The 20,485-nt window shown below is 42.4% G+C and overlaps 1 protein-coding gene across 3 annotated transcripts in view; it reads right to left on the reverse strand.

Moving 5' to 3' along the window:
- LOC121277224 (protein prune homolog 2-like) overlaps positions 1 to 20,485 on the reverse strand; it is a 496,270-nt gene that overhangs the window by 382,460 nt on the left and 93,325 nt on the right. For all 3 annotated transcript variants that reach the window (XM_041186396.1, XM_041186394.1, XM_041186397.1), the window contains exon 2: positions 4,172 to 4,276. In XM_041186396.1, coding sequence (XP_041042330.1) covers positions 4,172 to 4,276 — 105 coding nt within the window. The remainder of the gene's footprint in view (positions 1 to 4,171; positions 4,277 to 20,485) is intronic.

The raw sequence follows: 20,485 nt of genomic DNA on the forward strand, positions 1-20,485 counted from the left end.
GGTACACCCACAGTGCTGTTAAGGAGGGAGTTCCAGGATTTTCACCCAGCGACAATGAAGGATCGGAGATTTAACTTCAAGTCAGGATGGTGTGTGGGTTGGAGGCAAACCTGCAGGTGCTGGCGTTCCCATGCATCGGCTGCCCTTGTCCTTCAAAGTGGGAGAGGTCGTGGGTTTGGACTGTAGCTTCGACGTGGCTGTCGAAGGAGCCTTGGTGAGTTGCTGTACTCATCTTGTCTGCCACTGTGCACGGTGGTGAGTGTTTAAGGCAGTGGATGGGGTGGCAATCAAGTGGGTGCTTTGCCCTGCATACTGTCAAGCTTCTTGATTGTAGCTGGAGCTGCACTCATCCATGCAAGTGGAGAATATTGCATCACACTCCTGACTTGTGCCTTGTAGATGGTAGACAGGCTTTGGGGAGTCAGGAGGTGACTTACGCTCTGTAGAGTTCCCAGACTCTGACCTGCTCTTGTAGCCACAGTATTTATATGGCTAGCCTAGTTCAGTTTCTCGTCAATGGGAACCCCCAGGATGTTGATAGTGGGGAACTCAGTGAATAGTAATGCTATTGAATGTCAAGGGAAGATGGTAGATTCTCTCTTGTTGGAGATGGTCATTGCCTGGCACTTAAGTGGCAAGTAACATTCACACCACACATCAGCCCAAGCCTGAATGTTGCCCAGGTCTAGCTGAGTATGGACATGGACTGCTTCAGTATCTGAAAAGACACGAATGGTGCTGAACATTGTGTAATCATCAGCAAACACTCCCACTTCAGATCTCATGATAGAGGATAGGTCATTATGAAGCAGCTGAAAATAGTTGGACCTAGGACACTACTCTGAGTAACTCCTGCCATGAAGTCCTGCAGCTGAAATGGCTGATCTTCAACAACCACAAACATCTTCCTTTGTGCCAGATATGACTCCTGGCAATGGAGAGGTTTCCTCCTGATGCCCACTGAGTCCAGTTTTGCTAGGGCTCCTTGATGCCACACTCAGGCAAATGCTGCCTTGATGTCAAGGGCCATCACTCTCACCTCACCTCTTCAGTCAGCTCTTTTGTCCATGTTTGAACCAAGGCTGTAATGAGGTCAGTAGATGAGTGGCCCTGACAGATACCAAACTGAATATCAGTGAGCAGGCTATTGCTGAGTATGTGCCGCTTGATAACATTGTCGACCATACCTTCCATCACTTTGCTGAAGGTCAAGAGTTGACTGATGGGGCAGTAATTGGATGGGTTGGATTTGCCCTACTTTTTTGTTCAGAAAATACTTTTTTTTCCTTTACTCCTTCATGGGATGTTGGCATCGCTGGCAAGGCCAGCATGTGTTTCCCCATCCCTAATTGCCCTTGGACCGAGTGGCTTGCTAGACCACTTCAGAGGGCAGTTAAGAGTCAACCACATTGCTGCGGTAGATGCCAATGTTCTAGCTGAATGGAACAGCTTGGCTAGGAATGCAGCTACTTTTACAGTACATGTCTTCAATACCATTGTAGAATGTTGTCAGGGCCTTCAGTTGTTTCTTGATATCACCTAGAATGAACTGAATTGGCTGAAAACTGGCATCTGTGATACTGAGGACCTCAGGAGGAGGCAGAGATGGATCATCCACTCAGCACTTCTGGCTGAAGCTGGCTGTAAATGCTTCAGACCTGGCTTTTGCATTGATGTGGCAACTCCCACATCATTGAGGATGGGGATATTTGTGGAGCCTCCTTTTCCTGTCAATTGGTTAATTGCCCACTACCATTCATGACTGGATGTGACAGGACTGCAATACTTAGGTCTGATCTATTGGTTGTGGGATCACTTATTTCTATCACAAGCTGCTTCTGCTGTTTGGCATGTAAGTAGTCCTGTGTTGTGTCTTCACCAGGTTGGCACTTCATTTTTAGGTATGCCTGGTGCTGCTCCTAGCATGCCCTTCTGCACTCTTCATTGAACTAGGGTTGATTCCCCTGTCCTGATGGTAATGGTGGATTGGAGGATATGCCTGGCCATGAGGTTACAGATTGTGGTTGAGTACAATTCTGCTGTTGCTGATGGCCCACAATGCCTCATGGATTTTTGAGTTGCTAGATTCATTCGAAATCTATCCCATTTAGTACGATACTAGTGCCATACAATACGATGGAGGTATCCTCAATGTGAAGACAGGACTTCGTCTCCACAAGGACGGTACAGTGGCCACTCCTACCCATACTGTCATCAACAGATGCATCTGTGGCAGGCAGGTTGGTGTGGACAAGGTCAAATATGTTTCCCCTCTTGTTGGTTCCCTCACCACCTGCCACAGATCCAGTCTAGCAGCTATGTCCTTTAGGGCTTGGCCAGCTCGGTCAGTATTGCTGCTGCTGAGCAACTCTTGTTGAAGGGCATTGAAGTCCCCCACCTAGGGTACATTCTGTGCCCTTGTCACCCTCAGTGCTTCTTCCAATTGGTGTTCAACATGGAGGAGTTGACTCTTAAATGCCCTCTGAAATGGCCGAGCAAACCATTCAATTGTATTAAACCATTACAAAGTCATCAGCCGAAGGGGGTCAGTAGATGGTAATCAGAAGGAGGTCCCATTTCCCATGTTTGACCTAAAGCCATGACAGTTCATGGGTCCAGAGTCAATGTTGAGGACTCCCAGCTGACTGTATACCACTGGACCATCTCTGGTGGGTCTGTCCTGTCAGTGGACACTTCCCTGGACATGGTCTTCCCCCCTCAACTGACCCCCTTCCCTGCCCATCCCTTCCCCAGACACGCTCCTACCCCTCCCCGCCTCGGACATGCTCTTCCCCTTCACCCACCCCTCGCCACCCTTTCCCCGGACACACTCTTCCCCCTCACCCTTCCCCGAACACGCTCTTCCCCCTCCCCGCCACCCACCCCTTCCCCGGACACACACTTCCCTATTCCACAAAATAAGTTTTCTTTGAACATTTTGCAATTTCACAATGATCTGCTTAGCCAGTGCTTACAATGGCAAACAAATTTGGCACTTTGCAGCTGTCCATTAGGTAAATTACTTATGAATCCCTGTGGTTTCAAGGTGCATTTGTGTCTATTATACTATATGTTATTTGGGACTGTCAATAATTTATTTTTTAGAAATATCTATTTGTACAAGCTTTACTGTATCCATTTAGTTCATTGCTGTTGGTGGGTCTTTGCAGTACAGTATGCACAATTGACTGTTGCATTTTCATATATTACAATAGTGACGACACTTCAGAAGTATTTCGTTGGCATTGAAGCCTCCCCTGAAGATGGGAAAAGGATCGTATAAATGCCTGATTCTTACTTTCTTACTGGTTCTGATCAAAAAACACAAAAGAACATAAAAATAGATCCCCAAAATATGCTGGAAAAATAAACTTTTCCTCCTTTAAGAGCTCTCTCCGACATGTGCACTCCGCTGAAAAGAATGCAAAATTCCAGAAAACTAATTCCGATACATCTCATGTGGAATTGCATATGTTAATTAATGCCTTGCAGTCTGTGCACAAGCCCTTTACACCAGCTTCAAATCGCACAAGTAGCAGTTGGAAGCTAGCTGCTGCAAATACAGTAAAGTCCTGCCTTTCGCGAGCTCATTTGCATTTTCACTTACCTGCACGTTAACACCTCATCACCTATCACATCAGCAATGCTCGCTTATCCATTTTCTTCTCCCTCTCTCCTCTTTCACTGAGGAGATGGTAGCCATGACAGAGCAGAGACTGGAATGGTTGCAGCTGAAGTGCAGCCTGAGAAATGTCCGAATCTCTCGGTCCAGATACGCAATAATTGCTCTGTTCAATTTTAACATCTTTACTGATGTACTTCCCAGAGGCTACCCTGTCTGTCGTACACAGGTACTGCACCACAATTTGCTGTAGAGTAACGGCCCAAACCAATGCTGCCCTCACATGGCTGGAACCTAATTGAGTCCCACTGAAAAGCACGTTAATCGTTCACAATTTCACCGTTTGCGACATTTCGTGGGAACGTAATCCTCGTAAACAGCAGGACTCTACTGTATTTCCAGCAGTGGAAAATCCAACTATCATCCAAGTACCGTAGTGCAGGAGGTGAGCACTTTGTGGTTCATCACTCCTGAGAGTATAATCTCATAATTTTTTATTTCTAGAAAATGCACATAGAAAACTCGCTGTATTTCATAACATTCCTGTACCTTATAAAGGAAGTAAGCGTAGGCTAAAGCTGAAACGGCAGAGTCCAGGTCACACTCTCTGTCTCCAAGTACAGCATGAACTCTGGGCAGATCATTTCTATTAATCTGAAAAAGACATGTAGCCAAGTCAACATGATATAATCAAGTCCAATTTTATATTATATACACACACATATATATGTATACACAATACATTGCCCATAATAGATTTAATTGATTTTCTAAGGTATTTCACAGAGTTAAGTGGATCAAATAGATATTTGCCAGCTACTAGGAAAACAAGAAAACTGGAGAGAACAAATAAACTCAAGCAGATAGATAAATGGCATCATACTGAATTGGCAATCACATTCATCAACTGGGAATAAACTAAAATAAACTGGATCAAATCTTTTATAATTAGTTCAGTTTGTATAATTTGCAACTTTACAGAATCCAGCTTGACACAGGATCAAGCACAAATTTCTCTTACTCCTTGAGTTTCTGGCTGCAACCAAATGGTGAATTTACTGACAGGTAAGAAGGAAATCCCACACAATTTTTAATTTACAAGTTTTTATTCATGTTATTTTACTCACTTTTGAGTAGTCTCATAAGATAGTTTTGTATGATCAACACACAATGATATAATTTACCCAAAACCTATTAGCAAGGTTGCTATGAAGATTAAGTAGTAGACTGAATTCCAAATTCAGTGATCCACAACTGATTCAGTTCTGGCACTTGCAACTCACTTAACCGATCTCTTATCAATCCTGTTTGCATAGACTAAATTTACTTCTGCATGCATAACACTTATTTATTTCTCCCACTGCAATTTTTTTTTCCATCATTGCAAAATTGCAAGTTCTGGAATCATTTCCTCCCTTTTTCTCTGCTAATTGTGGGAGGAGATTTGGCATGGCAACTTGAAAAACATCCATTTTTGTATTGAGCTGATTCCTTCTAATATGGAATCCAAGCCAACCATATATTTCAAACTGTTAGATATTTACATAGAAACACCTGAGCCTGCTGTGCCATACAATTGGGATTATGGGTGATTCACATCGTAATCCATTTACCTACCTTGGTCCCATGCCCAACCCAATAAAAATCTATCAATCTCTGTTTTGAATTTTTCATTTCATGTGGTCTTAACATACTTTTGTGGGAGAGAGAGAGTGTTCCAGATTTCCACAACTCTGAAGAATGGTTTCCTGACATCACCATTAAACAGACTAGCTCTAATTTCAAGTTGTGCCCTCTTGTTCTGGACTCCCCCTCCAGAGGAAAGAGTTTCCCTCTACTCTATCAAATCCTTTAATCATCCTAATCACCTCAATTAGATCACCCCTTAATCTTCTATACTCAAGGGAATACAAGTCTAGCTCACGTAACTCATCCTCATAAATTAATCATTTTTACTCAGCGTAACCCCATAAAGAGTTACTTTCTTTTCTCCAGTTCAGTGTAATTCCAGTATATCTGCACCACCTCTGACACCAATATATCATTCCTAAGGCACACTGTCCAGAACAGTGCTTTGGATGGGGTCTAACAACAGCTTTAAACAACTGTGGCATATTTTCCAAGTTTACCAGTGTGGTAGTTAATCAACTGCTTGCATACATTCATTAAGATATGAAAATAAACTGATTGATCTCCAATTGTTCACAGGCTGAAGTGTGTGCATCTCTAGGTACAACTTTGCCTCTGCTCAATGTCAAAAACATGGGGGAAAAGAAGCATTTAAAGTCGTACATTTTTCAAGCACATCACCGCATAAATATACCAAAACTAAGTTAATCTGTATTTAGAAAACAACAGTGAACAAGAGGAAATATCTCCAACTGAATTGTGTATGTGTAACTGTATGTAACAAGCTGTCTGTTGAAAATTGGTGCAGTTGAAGATACTGACAACGGAGTTGATAACATGCTATATTCCTTCAAAATCAACTTAAGCTAACTTGATCATTGGTGTTGAGCTAATGTCACGGAAGTAGCACAGCAAAATTCACTACAAAAAAAATAGGCTCAACACCAGCTTTTCAAACTAATATCATGGGTCATATTTTCCTCTCCCAATGGAGGGGTGAACCAGGTCATGAAATGCTGAGCTTGGGATTTTTTTTTTAGGTTTTTCTTGCTGAAAAAACAATTTTCATTGCCTTTCTGACCCCACAACATTTTTGTGTGGCCTTATTACAGGTCAGGAAGGCCTTGGGTGTCAAATGTACATGCACTTTTTCCAAAATCAGGGTCCCCATTGTGAGGAACACAGTAAAATTGCATTTCCTCTCACACTATTTTTGTGTGCTGGTTTGGGTCTTGGAAGCCCTAAAAGAACTCAACTCCTGGGAGAGTTCTTGACCAAGGGGGAAGCTTGCTGCAGAGTTGGGAATATTCCGAAAAGTAAGTCTGAAATGTTTTGACACTATTAGGTGCTGTATTATAATGTGGATGTATTTTTAATGCAAAATTCATCATAGGGGTCTGTCCTGCAAAGGTAAGTGACTGCTCCATTGATTATTATTGTGTAAGTGTTGTCATGCATTACTGTACTTTTTTCATTGAAGAATGCGAAAGTGAATTAAAAATGTAAAACGAGTCCTGTTGGCCTTTACTGTCAAGTTTTGTGCTGTGAATTAAATTGACTGACATCTCTGGCTTTTAAAAAAACTCTCTGCTTTTGAAAATTGAAAAAGGTCTCTGCACCTGCTCTTCCCCACTGATCAACAGGCACTTTGATTTGAAATGGAAATGGGACGCCATTTTGTTCTGTCAGTTTCAGGCAGTGGAGTTGGAAGCTTTTGTTATTACTGCTGTAGCCATTATGAATGCTTGGCTGTGTTTCAAAGTTGATAATGGCTTCAGTTTAGCAGGTGGTCTATTGATCCAAGAATGATTGTTATTACAGCTTCTTAACAGTGTCAGAATGTGCCTTTGATATGATTCCTTGTTTTGTCACAAACCTACCAGGCACTTAAAGGATTACTTTTTTTTGCATTAGAGTAGTTTTTTTTTCCTACAGTAAACTCTCGCCATTCGTGGGGGTTCCATTCCCGTGAAGTCTCACGAAGGGTGAAATTGCAAACAGAGAACAGAGTTTATAATGCAGCTGAATTAGCTATGTTCCAGCCATCCCCAAATTCTGCATTTTTACCTTAATGGAGTCAATAAAAACTATTTTTTTGATTAAAGATGATTTTCCTGAAGTAACTGTTTGCCAATACAAGAAAACAAAAACAATGTAAACATTTTCAATTACAGAATACAGTACTGTGTACAGTACTTTACCATACAGGTACATGTGTTGACAATTTATTCGGTAAAATTGTCTTCAAAGAAAAAAAACAAATTAAAACTTGTTGCTGAATATCCATAGTATAATTTACAAATCTGTACATTACAGCACATTACTCGAGAGTGGATGTAAATGCAGTGGGTGACGTACCTAATTCAGACATTGATGTGGATGGTTTGGATGAGAAGAACGATGTTATTGTTGACTGCTTTACAAATTTGAAAAAAAGGCAAACTTCTCTGTAAGGACCAATTACTGTGTCAATCACACTACAAAAGGCAATGCTTCTTTCCATGCCTGTATCATGGTCTGTTGCCTGTTTTTTCAAATCTTTGGCTAGCCTAATGAGATCTGTCATCATCTTGGTTATGAACTGAGCCTTTTTAGGCTTTTCTTCCCACTCCTGCTCCTACTTAGGTTCATTTAATTTCAGCAATTCAACTAATTCTTCCGTACAGAGTTCCTCTTGATTAGATTGAAGCAACTCATCCACTTCAGCTGTGGTGATATCTTCAGGTCTCTCTCTCCCCCAACTTGTTTTGCCAAGTCAACAATCCTGGCCACTTAAGCTTCCACATTGGGGAACCCCGTGAAATCATTCACAGCCTCAGGCCAAACATTTTCCCCAGCAGGCATTTATGGTTAAAGCTCTAACTTCATACCCATTGCTATGAGGGTGTTGACTTCCTTCCAGCAATCATGGACTGTGTTGAAGGGTCTGCTTCCAAAAGATGAAGGATGTGGCTGAAACTTGGTCGGCAGTAGCAAGCCTTGAATGAGCCAATGACCCCCTGGCCCATTTGTTCAATGCGTGAGGTTGAATTTGGAGGTAAAAACTAAAATTCAACATCTGGATGGTTCTCAGCGAGAGAATGTGGATGTCCAGGTGCATTATCGAGGACCTGTTGGACTTTGAAAGACAAATTATTTTCCATCAAATAATTGAAGACCTCTGGCAGAGGGTTTTCTGACCTATAAACCAGCATTGATTTACATTTAAAGCCAGGCACATTGGCACAAAACAAATTGTCAACCTGTCCTTTGTTGCCTTAAACCCAGGAGCTGTCTTTTCTTCTTTTGAAATGTAGGTCCTACTTGGAATCTTCTTCCAGAAAAGGCCAGTTTTGTCTGCATTGAAGACCTGTTTTGTCTGGTAGCCCTCTCCTCAGTATATTCCTACAGCATCTTGGGAAACTCTCCTGAAGCTGCCTGGTCAGCAGAAGCAATCTCACCCACCAACTTCACATTATGCCACACAAAACACTTTTTAAAGCAATCGAACCGTCCTGTGCTAGTTAAAAATCCTTTGGAAATAGGAGAGGCAACTTCTGCATCATTTTCATCACCAGCACTACCCTCTTTACTACGTTTTATGTTCTGGTACAATTCAGGAGCTTTGTTTCAAATGATTGAAGCATTAACTGGGGTCCTCCTTTCATGCTGGTGCTCTATCTATACATTGAGTAACTTCTCCATTTTCTCTAAGTGTGCTCTCCTGCTTACTAAAGCTAACTTGGCAGTATGATTATCAGAAACACTAACATTGGTCCTTATTTTTTTTTCCAGACTGCCTAATGTACCTGATTGTGGATTCATTCACAAAGTATTCCCTGGCCAGCATGGAAGCACTTGCACCATTTTGCAGTCTATCTAGGATTGTGACTTCTTGTTCAAGTGTCATCACCTTCCTGGCGCGTTTTCTGCTTGGCTGTGACTCTCACATTTTTAGTTAAGTGCTGCTTTGTCTTGTAACCCTACTGCAAAATACCGTACTACTGTAGAATCCTGCAAATCACAGCAAACCACGTGCAGATAGAGACTGCACATGCACAGTGAAGAGACTTTTTGCAGTGTGCACCTGCTTCGAGGACAGTGTTTTTTATGGAATTTTATAAGGTACAGTATGTTCTTTATTAACCTTTTAAACAAGATTTCAGGGGTGCAAACTGCAATTTGATACACAAACAAAATCATGTGGGTAAACAAAATCACAATGGAGGGGGGTGCAAACAGCAGGCATTTACCATATCAGTGATAGTGGGTTTGAATTCAGGGTTTTATTAGGCTGTTAGAGGTTTATTTTATCCCAATGATTTTAAAATAATTCCCAGTGCTGTTGCATGGCTCCTGATAACTGTCCATAGTGCATATTGGGTGAGTGACTATGGAGGTAAATGGGGGCATCGAGGTGGCATGGGTGATCTTAAGGGGCATAGGGGCTAGTAATGGTGAGGTGGGCATTACATTTAGGGGACCTTTACACAATGCTGGGAGCTGGGCCACTGTGTTGGAGAACCAAGGCAGGCCTTCTAACCAGCCCGCCTCCACACCCACATTCCTGAAAAGCTCCATTGACGCTCGCAAAATGAACTGCAAACCCAGCCCGTGTGAAAAGACAAAAATCCGGGGCAAAGTCCGGGTGTGCATTTCAAAAGGCCCAAGAGTTCGCAGGTCAGGTTTTCCTGAGCCTATAGGAAAATCCGGCCTCATGAATCATAACATATCATAGGTCAGATAGAACAAATAAATAGCTGCCAGCCATTAGGCAAAAAACAGATTTTTTTGAAATTTCAATTCATGAATCATGACATTAAAGCAATTTTTTGTTAAGAAAGCTTGTTTGGAACTGGGCCTTATACAGGAAATGTAAAAGTTACCAACACCTCATCTGTGAACACTCTCAATGCATACAAGAAGAATAATTTGTATACTTATATAGCACCTTTAACATAGTAAAATATCTCAAGGCACCTCACAAACAAAATTTGATATTAGAGCTTGGTCAAAGAGATAAGTTTTAAGGAGCATTTAAAGGAGGCAAGAGAGAAAAGAGGAAGAACGGTTTGGGGAGGGAATTTCATAGCTCAAGGCCTAGGTAACTCAAGGCAGGATCACCGTTGATGGAATGATGCATTGGGGATGCACAAGGGGTGAGAATTAGATGCACACATACCATTGGGGGGTTGTGGGGTTGGAGTTTATAGAGATAGGAAGAAGTGAGGCCATGGAGGGATTTGAACACAAGGAAGAGAATTTTAAAGTCCCAACTTCACTCAACCAGTGCCAACGTAGGTTAGCAAGCAGAGTGATGAGTGAACAGCATTTGGCGCAAGTTAGGACACAGACAGCAGAGTTTTGGATGACCTTAAACCTAGAGTTTAAGGCAAAATGTGAGAATTCAGCCAGATGTGTTTTGGAATAGTTAAGTCTGGAGGTAACAAAGGCATGGATGAGGGTTTCTGCAGATGAACTGAGCCAGGGGATGTGTTAAAACATTGTTACAGGTGTGAAAATAGGTAGTCTTAGTGATGCTGCAAATATAATGGTTTTGGTTGCTTGACAGATAACTATGGCATGAAGCTAAATCCAGAAACAGCACATATAGTTCAGACAACTAAGCAAGTACTCATAGAATCATGCAGCACAAAAAACAGATGTTGAGTAAGCTATCCTTCTCCAAGATAATAGAGCCAACATCACAGATCAGCTGTAGTACATGTCACTAAAACTTCAATCCTGGGGAGTTGGTGGCCTAGTGGTAATGTCACTGAACTAGTAATCTAGTGGCCCAGGTTAATGCTCTGGGGACATACATTCAAATCCCACCACAGCAGTTGGAATTTGAATTCAAATAATAAATCTGGACAATAAAGCTAGTTTCAGTAATGGTGGCCATGCAACTATCAATTGTTGTAAAGACTCATCTGGTTCACTAATGCCCTTTAGGAGAGGAAATCTGCCACCCTTGCCTGGTTACATGTGACTTTAGAACCACAGTAATTGGAAATGATTACTTCAAGGGCAATTAGGACTGGGCAACAAATGCTTGCTCTGCCAGTGAAACCCGCATCCCATGAAAGAATAAAGGAAAAAAAATCAGTCTTGTACGTACAACAATCCCAGGTGCTTAAACAAAACAGTCAATGTTACCCAGTGCCAATATCTGAAGGTGCTGCACATAAACCTGCTGACAAAAGTCTTCTCTACCCTTGATACAAGGTTGGGGTTTTGCAAGGAAATCAATAAACTAAGTTGAATATAATGGTTTTGGTTGCTTGACAGATAACTATGGCATGAAACTAAATCCAGAAATAGCACATGTAGTTCAGACAACTAAGCAAGTACTCAGAATCATGCAAAAGCTTATGAAGTCCTACATGGACACAAGGGTGTTCAGATGATAATGATAAGTTTGGCTTTGGAACTCCACAAGATGCAAAGAATAAAAACTTCACAGTGCTGTTTCAAAGGTTCCAGATAAAAGCCCAAGACTAAGTATGAAGACAATACAAGTCACATTTCCAAAAGTGATACATTTTGGACACAATTGCTGCTAAGCATCTTGAACGAAATCATAAAAAAGGTCCAAGAAGTCTGAAATACAGAGTTCCAAAAAACAAAAACAGAACTAGAGACAGTAACTTAATGAAAGTTGTTCAAAGATTAAACACAGGTGCCAAAACTGCTATGTAGTCTAATGAAAAAGTATGCGCTTTCCAAAAAGTTGTAAATCTTGAAATAGCTTTTAAAGACAAAGCAATTGATCAAACATTTTACACAACAAATGTTGCAAAATTTAGAAGAAAATGAATCAGATTAGAAGCTGAGTTATCACATTGAGTTAGGTGAGAGGATAAAGCATTAAAACATTGCCCAATGCATCAAGAATGGGGCAGGGGGTTTTGTTAAAGCTATTGGAGGAAGGGATAGATAAACTTGTGATTTTTGTCTCTGAATTCTTGCATTACAGAGCTGGTACACCAATATTTGGCATCTGCAGCAGTTCTATGAATCAGATGGTCATGCCTCACATTGTTGCATCCCAGAGTCTGCTAAGCACCTCAAAGCCATGATAGTCATATGAACATACGAATTAGGAGCAGGAATAGGCAACTGGGCCCCTCGAACCTTTTCTGCGATATGGCTGATCTGAATGTAACCTCAATTCCACATTCCTGCCTACCCCCAATAACGTTTCACCCCCTTGTTAATCAAGAATCTATCTAGCTCTGCCTTAAAAACATTCAAAGACTCTACTTCCATCGCCTTTTGAGGAAGGGAGTTCCAAAGACTCAACTCCCAGGGAAAAAACTTCTCATCTCTGTTTTGCATGGGCGACCCCATATTTTTAAACAGTGACCCCTAGTTCTAGATTCTCCCACAAAATGAAACATCCTCTCCACATCCACCCTGTCAAGGCCCTTCAGGATCTTAACAGCTGCAATTATGTCACCTCCTACTCTAAATTCCAGCGGATACAAGCCTAACCTGTCCAGCCTTTCCTCATAAAACTATCCACCCATTCCTGGTATTAGTCCAGTAAGGCTCCTCTGAACTACTTCTAATGCATTTATATCTTTCTTTAAAAAAGCGAGACCAGTACTGTACACAATACTCCAGCTGTGGTATCACCAATGCCCTGTACAACTGAAACACAACCTCCCTACTTCTGTAATCAATTACCCTCACAATAAATGATAACATTCTATTAGCTTTCCTAATTACCTGCTGTACCTGCAAACTAACGTTTTGCAATTCATGCACTAGGACACCCAGATCCCTCTGAATCTCGGAGCTCTGCAATTTCTCACCATTTAGATAATAAGCTTCTTTTTTATTCTTCCTGCCTACATGAATGGTTTCACAGTTGCCCACATTATACTCCATTTGCCAGATCTTTGCCCACTCACTTAACCTATCTATGTCACTTTGTAGCTTCCTTATGTCCTCTTCACAATTTACTTTCCTACCTATCTTTGTGTCATCAGCAAATTCAGCAACCATTCCTTCGCTTCCTTCATCCAACATTTATGTAAATTGTAAAAAGTGGAGGCCCGAGCACTGATCCCTGTGGCACATCACTTGTCACATCCTGCCAACCAGAAAAAGATTCATTTATGCCAACTCTTGCTTCCTGTTAGTTGTCAATCTTCTATCCACGCCAATGTATCATGAGTTTTATTTTATGCAATAACCTTTGATGTGGCACTTCATAAAATGCCTTCTGGAAATCTAAATGTAGTACATCCACATCCCCTTATCACCAGCGTATGCGACTCCTTCAAAGAACTCCAATAAATTGGTTAAACATGATTTCCCTTTTACAAAACCATGTTGACTCTGCCTGATTGCCTTGAATTTTTCTAAGTGCCCTGCTATAACATTTTTAACAATAGCTTCTAACATTATCCCTATGATAGATGTTAGGCTAACTGGCCTATAATTTCCTGTTCTCTGTCATATATTTGCTATTTTCCAATCTAATGGAACGTTCCCCGAACCTAGGGAATTTTCAAAATTAAATCCAGTGCATCAACTATCTCACTAGCCACTTCTTTCAAGTCTTTTGGGGATTTGTCAGCCCGTAGCCCCAACAATTTGCTCACAATCACGAGGGAAGTGATATTAATTTTCCCACGTTTTCCCAACCCTTCAATTTTCAGATCTCAATCTATGTCACCCTGTAGCCGTGATTTTGTAATGGCTATCAGATCATACTTATTTATTTTTATTTGTGCTATCAGTTCATCTGTTTTGTTTCGAGTGCTACATGCGTTTAGATACAGAACCTTTAGTTTTGTCCTTTTATTATTTTTGTAGCGTTTAGTCTTATCTGCTGATTTGTACTCTGTCCCTTCCTGGCACAGTCTGTTTATCATTTCGCATATTAATACCTGTCTCTCTTGCCTTGTCTCCACTCTTTGCTTTACCACATCTTCCCAAATTTGATCCCTTGCCCCCACTATTCAGTTTAAAACCCTCTCTACTTCCCTAGTTGGGCGGCTTGCGAGGGCACCAGCCCCAGCGTGGTCCAAGCATAGCCTGCCCCAACGGGACAGATCCCACTTTCCCCAGTACTGGTACCAGTGCCCCACAAACCGGAACCCACTTCTCCCACACCATTCTTTGAGCCACGCTTTTATTTCCCTAACCTTATTTGTCCTATGCCAATTTGCATGTGGCTCAGGTAATGATCCATAAATAATTACCTTTGAGGTTCTGTTTCTTAACTTAATGCCTAGTTCATCATACTGACTATGCAGAGCCTCCTTCCTCATCCTGCCAATGTCATTGGCACCTACATGGACCACAACCTCTGGATCCTCCCCCTCCCACTGCAAGTTCCTCTCCAGCCCTGAGCAGATGTCCCGAACCCTGGAACAGGGCAGGCAACAAAGCCGTCTGGACTCTTGGCTCTTTGTTACAGAGAACAGTGTCAATCCCCCTTACTATACTGTCTCCTACTACCGCTACATTCCTTTTTACTTCCCCCACTTGGATGGCTTCCTGTACCATGGTCAATTTGCTCATCTAAACATCTCTCATTCAAACAAGCTGAGAGAATCTCAAGCCTGTTGGACAATTGCAGAGGCTCAATTTCCTGCTCTCTGGGTCCCCTTATCTGCCTCACTTGCAGTCACACTCCACTCCATCCCTGGCCACTGACCAAATCAGAAGACCCTATCTGAAGTGGTGTGACAGCCTCCTGGTATAAAGCGCCCAGGTAACTTTCCACCTCCCCGATGTGTCGCAGAGTCTGCAGCTCAGCCTCCAGCTCAATGACTCTGAGCCGAAGTTCCTCAAGCCACAAACACTTAATACAGATGTGTTTGCCCTGGATCACAATATTATCCATGATCTCCCACATGCTGCAGCCTCAACACATCATCTGTCCTGTTATCCTTAATGTACTTTAAATAATTACTTAATTATATTGATCACTTATTTATGTTGCTTTCTTATATATTTTAATTAACTTTACCACAAAATTGTGTACTATTTTAAACCTTAGGGATAGAATAAAACTTACCCACTTAGCAGGTACTCACCAAACAGCTAGCTCCTTTCCCTAAAGTAGAGCAAGAACCAATTTCTGCAGGGTGAGAAAGATATAAAAAGGAAACAAAGAAATCCCCTCTCACCAAACTCCAAAACTTCTCTCAGTTAGGCAGCAGCATTCCATTTGCCAAAGCTGCACTAAAGAACCCTGAATTTATAGCAGACTGAACTGGGGCCACAGTAAACAGATTCATCCAGTTAGCTAATTAACTACTCAGCTCCTATAGCCAAGAGTGAGTTTACCCTATCTAATCTGCAAGAAAGAATTTAGTCTGCTTACACAGTATTCTCCAGTTACTGCTAATTACAGACTAGATTAGATGTCAAGAGCAAAATTTAAGAACAAAATTAACACTTAAAACTCCCCTCTCACCAAACTCCACGTCTTCATTCAGTTAGTCAGCTGCACCCTACTTGCATGGAGCAACACATGGGGCATCTACAACTCAGAAAGTCTGTGCTATCGTCACACACTAGGGTCAATATTAAAGTAGTGAATAATATTTTGAGTTTCTGAACAACATGCAATTCAACTTCAGTAACTTGCACCAGTTATTACACCCCCCACAAATGCTTTGTAGTGTGTAGCAGCCCTTTAAGGGCTACTCTTACCTCAGAAAACTGAGGAAAATCAGATCAGGTCAGCACAGGAACTGCAATATTTTACACAAAAAGCAGCAGTCGAGGTGCTAATGCACCTAAATCACATGATCAGACCCTATAAATATTATCTTAGTGATGAGTGTGGTGACATTGTGGGAAAGAGCATAATTATCATCACAGAAAATAACTTTGGTGGAATGTCATTGGGGAGAAAGGTTTTTAAGTATTAAAGGCAATATGATTCCCTAAAGTAACAAATAACCTATTGAAATAAGGATAAAACAATGATTAAACACATAACTAAAGGTGAGGAAGATAATTGACCAACAACTTGATGTGTACATATATTTAATGACAAAGATGCATTCCTGAACCAGTCAAATCTTGGTCCATTATCACCTCACCAATAATACAAGCTATTGTATGAAATACCACAGGCTCCTGAGAGGCCTATGCAACTTCATTCTGATCCTTCACAAGGCACACAGAAAAAAAACTTGTCATCTATCAAAATCAGTTAAGTTGGAGTAAGTGAAGCCCCAGTAATATAAAGCAATCATTCAGCTGAATGCTTCACAAGCAAACTGGGCAGTAGGCCAATGTGCTCTTCTTACTTGAACAATTTGGCTGCTTCCTCTGTCAGCTGTTGGAAAATGCAAAGGCTGACAACCTTTAATTATTTAAAAAAAGGTTCAGCCTTCTGTAGGTTCTGCAAACTTGGGCAAGCTACTGAAGTGCTCCTACTGCAGGTCTGAGTACTTGGCTGGGAGTGAAGAGCACACATGATTTGAACCCAAAGTTATTTTTCAGGTCTGCAAAGTATCATTCATTTTGGAAAGTAATTATTCATTTTAGCATATAAATGCAACCTATTCTGATCAACATGATATTTAAAAATAAAAGGGCTCTACAGGCTTTTTTATATTTAATTATCACATGATGTGGACATCATCGACTAGATCAGTAATTATTGCCCATTGCTAAATCCCCTTGAGAAGGCAATAATGAGCCGGCTCCTTGAACCACTGCAGTCCATGTGGTGTGGATACACTCAAATCTATCAGGAAAGAGGTTCCAGGATTTTGACCTGGCAACAGTGAAGGAATCAGAATATAATTCCAAGTCAGGAAGTTGTGAGCTTGGAGGGGAATTGCCCCAAATGCTGCTGCCCATGTTCTTCTAGGCGGTCAAGATTGAAGATTTGGAAGGTGCTGTCAAAGGAGTGTTGGTGAGTTGCTGCAGTGCATCTTGTAGTTCGTACACACTGCTGCCACTGTGCATCAGTGATGGAGGCAGTGCATATTTAAGGTGGTGGATGGGATGCCAACCAAGCAGGCTGTTTTGTCCTGGATAGTGTTGAGCTTCTTGAGTGTAGTTGGAGCTGCACTCATCCAGGCAAGTGGAGAGTATTGCATCACACTCCTGACTTGTGCCTTGTAGATGCTAGACAGGCTTTTGGGAGTCAGGAAGCGAGTAACTCTCTGCAGAATTCCAAGCCTCTGACCTGTTCTTGTAGCCACATTATCTATGTGCTCATCCAGTTCAGTTTCTGGTCAATGGTAACCCCAAGATGTTGATAGTGGGGGATTCAGTGATGGTAATGCGATTGAATGTCAACGGGAGATGGTTGGATTCACGCTTGTTGGAGATGGTCATTGCCTGGCACTTGTGTGGCATGAATGTTATTTGCCAGTTATCAGCCCAAGCCCAAAGGTTGTCCAGATCTTGCTGCATATGGAAGGGACTGCTTCGGTATCTGAGGAGTCACGAATGGTGAACAGTATGCAGTCATTAGTGAGTGTCCCTATATCTGACTTATGATAAAGTGAAGGTCATTGATGAAACAGCTGAAGATGGCTGGGCCCAGGGCACCACCCTGAGGAACTCCTACAGTGATGTCCTGGGATTGATATGATTGACCTTCAACAACTACAACCATCTTCCTTTGTGCTAGGTGTGGCTCCAACCAGTGGAGAATTTTCTCCCTGATTACCATTGACTCCAGTTTTGCTAGGGCTCCTTGATGCCACACTTGGTCAAAAGCTTCCTTGATGTCAAGGGCAGTCACCCTCACCTCGCCTCCTGAGTCCAGCTCTTTTGTCCATGTTTGGACCAAAACTTTAACAAGGTCAGGAGCTGAGAGACCTTGGCAGAACTCAAACTAAGCATTAGTGAGCAGGTTGTTTCTGAATAAATGCCGTTTAATAGCACTTTCCATGACCCCTTCCATCACTTTGCTGATGATCAAGAGTAGATTAATGGGGCAGTAATTGGCTGAGTTGGATTTGTCCTGCTTTTTATGGGCAGGACATTCCTGGGCGATTTTCCACCTTGCCAGTAGATGCCAGTTTTGTAGCTGTACAGGAACAGCTTGGCTATGGTTAGTTCTGGAGCACAAGTCTTCAGTACTTTTGCCAGAATATTATCAGGGTCCATAGCCTTTGCAGTATCCAGTGCCTTCAGCCATTTCTTGAAAGTACATGGAGTGAATCAAATCGGCATCTATAATGCTGGGGACTCAGGAGGCCGAGCTGGATCATCCTCTCGATGCTTCAAGCCTTGTCTTTTGCACTGAAATGCTGGCCTCCCACATCATTAAAGATGCGGATATTTGTGGAGCTTCCACATCCAGTTACTTGTTTAATTCTCTACTGCCATTCACAGTTAGATGTTCCTGACTGCAGAGCTTCAATCTGATCTGTTGGTTGTGGGATCGCTTAGCTCTATCACATGCTCTATTGATGAAACAGTAGGCCTGAGTTGTATCAGCACCAGGCTGATGCCTCATTTTTAGGTATGCCTGGTTCTGCTCCTGGCATGCCCCTCCTGAACTCTTCATTGGACCAAGGATGGTCCCCCACCTTAATGGCATAATGGCAGATGGGGGATATGCCGGGCCATGAGGTCACAGATTGTGGTTGATTGCAATTCTGCTGCCCCTGATGGCCCACAGCACCTCAAGGGTGCGCAGTTTTGAGTTGCTAGATCTGTTCAAAATCTATCCCATTTAGCCTGGTGGTGGTGCTACACTTGAAGGAGGACATCCTTAATGTGAAAACTGGACATCAACTCCACTAGCACTGTGTGGTGGTCACTCCTACCGATATTGTCATGGGCAGATGCTTCTGTGCCAGGTGTATTGGTGACAACGAGGTCAAATAGGTTTTTCCCCTCTTGCTGGTTCCCTCACCACCTGCCACAGACACAGTATAGCAGCTATGTTCTTCACGACTTGATGAGCTCAGTCAATAGTGGTGCCACTGAGCCACTCTTGGTGATGGACATTGAAGTCCCCCACCCAGAGTACTTCTGTGCCCTTGCACCCTCAGTGCTTCTTCCATTTGGCGTTCAACATCAGCTGAGGGGGTGGGTGGGTACAGGTGGTAATCTGCAGGTTTCATTGCTCGTATTTGACCTGATGCCCTGAGACTTCATTGGGTCTGAAGACAATGTTGAGGGTAACTCCCTGCCGACGGTATACCACTTTGTCGCCACCTCTGGTGAGTCTGCCTTGCCGGTGGGACAAGACAAAGCCAGAGATGGTGGTGATAGTGTCTGGTATGATTCTGTGCTGTCAGACTGTTACTTGACTAGTTTACAGGACAGCCTCAAACGTTGGTAAGGAGGACATTGCAGGGTTTGCAAGGCTGGGTGTGCAGATATTGTTTCTGGTGTCTAGATTGATATCAGTGGTCTGTCTGGTTTCAATCCTTTTGGCCTTTGTAGTGGTTTGATAAGAGCCACAACAACTTGGACGAAGCATGTGGTGAAAGGTATAGGCAGGCAGGAAGTTTTCATTTAGAGGGAAGGTGTTGACAGGTTTCCATCAAGGCCATGTGGTCATTACAATCATCCACATTAAGCTCATGAATTGTAAGGGCTTTTCTTGTGGGTAAATGGACATCCTGCAGGAGGACGTGATGAGGGATGGTTTTAGCTGGGCCATTGGCAGAGTCCACAGGATCAGCACTAGGAAGATGAGTTGAACAGCAAGGAGATTAGCAAGATCGTCCATCAACCAATATACTGGGCAAGAGGGTCAGTGAGTGGGTAGGATGGGGCAGTTGAGGCTGCTGCTTGTGAGGAGGCAGTGAGGAATGTCTCAATGAGCCCTTCCATGAATTCCAGGAGAGGCAAAGAGGTGAGCTGCATGTTTATCTAAGAGGGAATCAAGCCTGGGACGGTGGCCTGAGAGTAGGAAGGTCGAGGAGTACTGAAGAGTTGGGATGGGGATTTGGGAACGTAGGGTACCCAAGAGGAGAAAAATGAAAGGAAGCATAACAACTTTAGAAAAGGGTCTAGAAGGGATAAAGAGGAAATATATAAAAAGACGGAAAATAAATGAAGTGGAACCAAAAGGAATGGAATCAGGCATGGAGTGGCAGCCAAAGTGCACACATGAATGGAAACAGGAAAACTTTATTAGCATAGGCTATTACATCGCATAAGATAGGATGCATATTTCCCAGTAGTGAATAGGCAAATGAGAGAATAGCTTTGGGATCTACCCAGACATGCCCTCTCCTACCACTGACAGAATTTTGGATTTTACCACCAGACATTCCTTCACCAGGGTGTTCAGGT

Source organism: Carcharodon carcharias, chromosome 4 (genome assembly GCF_017639515.1).
Source record: "Carcharodon carcharias isolate sCarCar2 chromosome 4, sCarCar2.pri, whole genome shotgun sequence".
Taxonomy (NCBI): Eukaryota; Metazoa; Chordata; class Chondrichthyes; order Lamniformes; family Lamnidae; genus Carcharodon; species Carcharodon carcharias.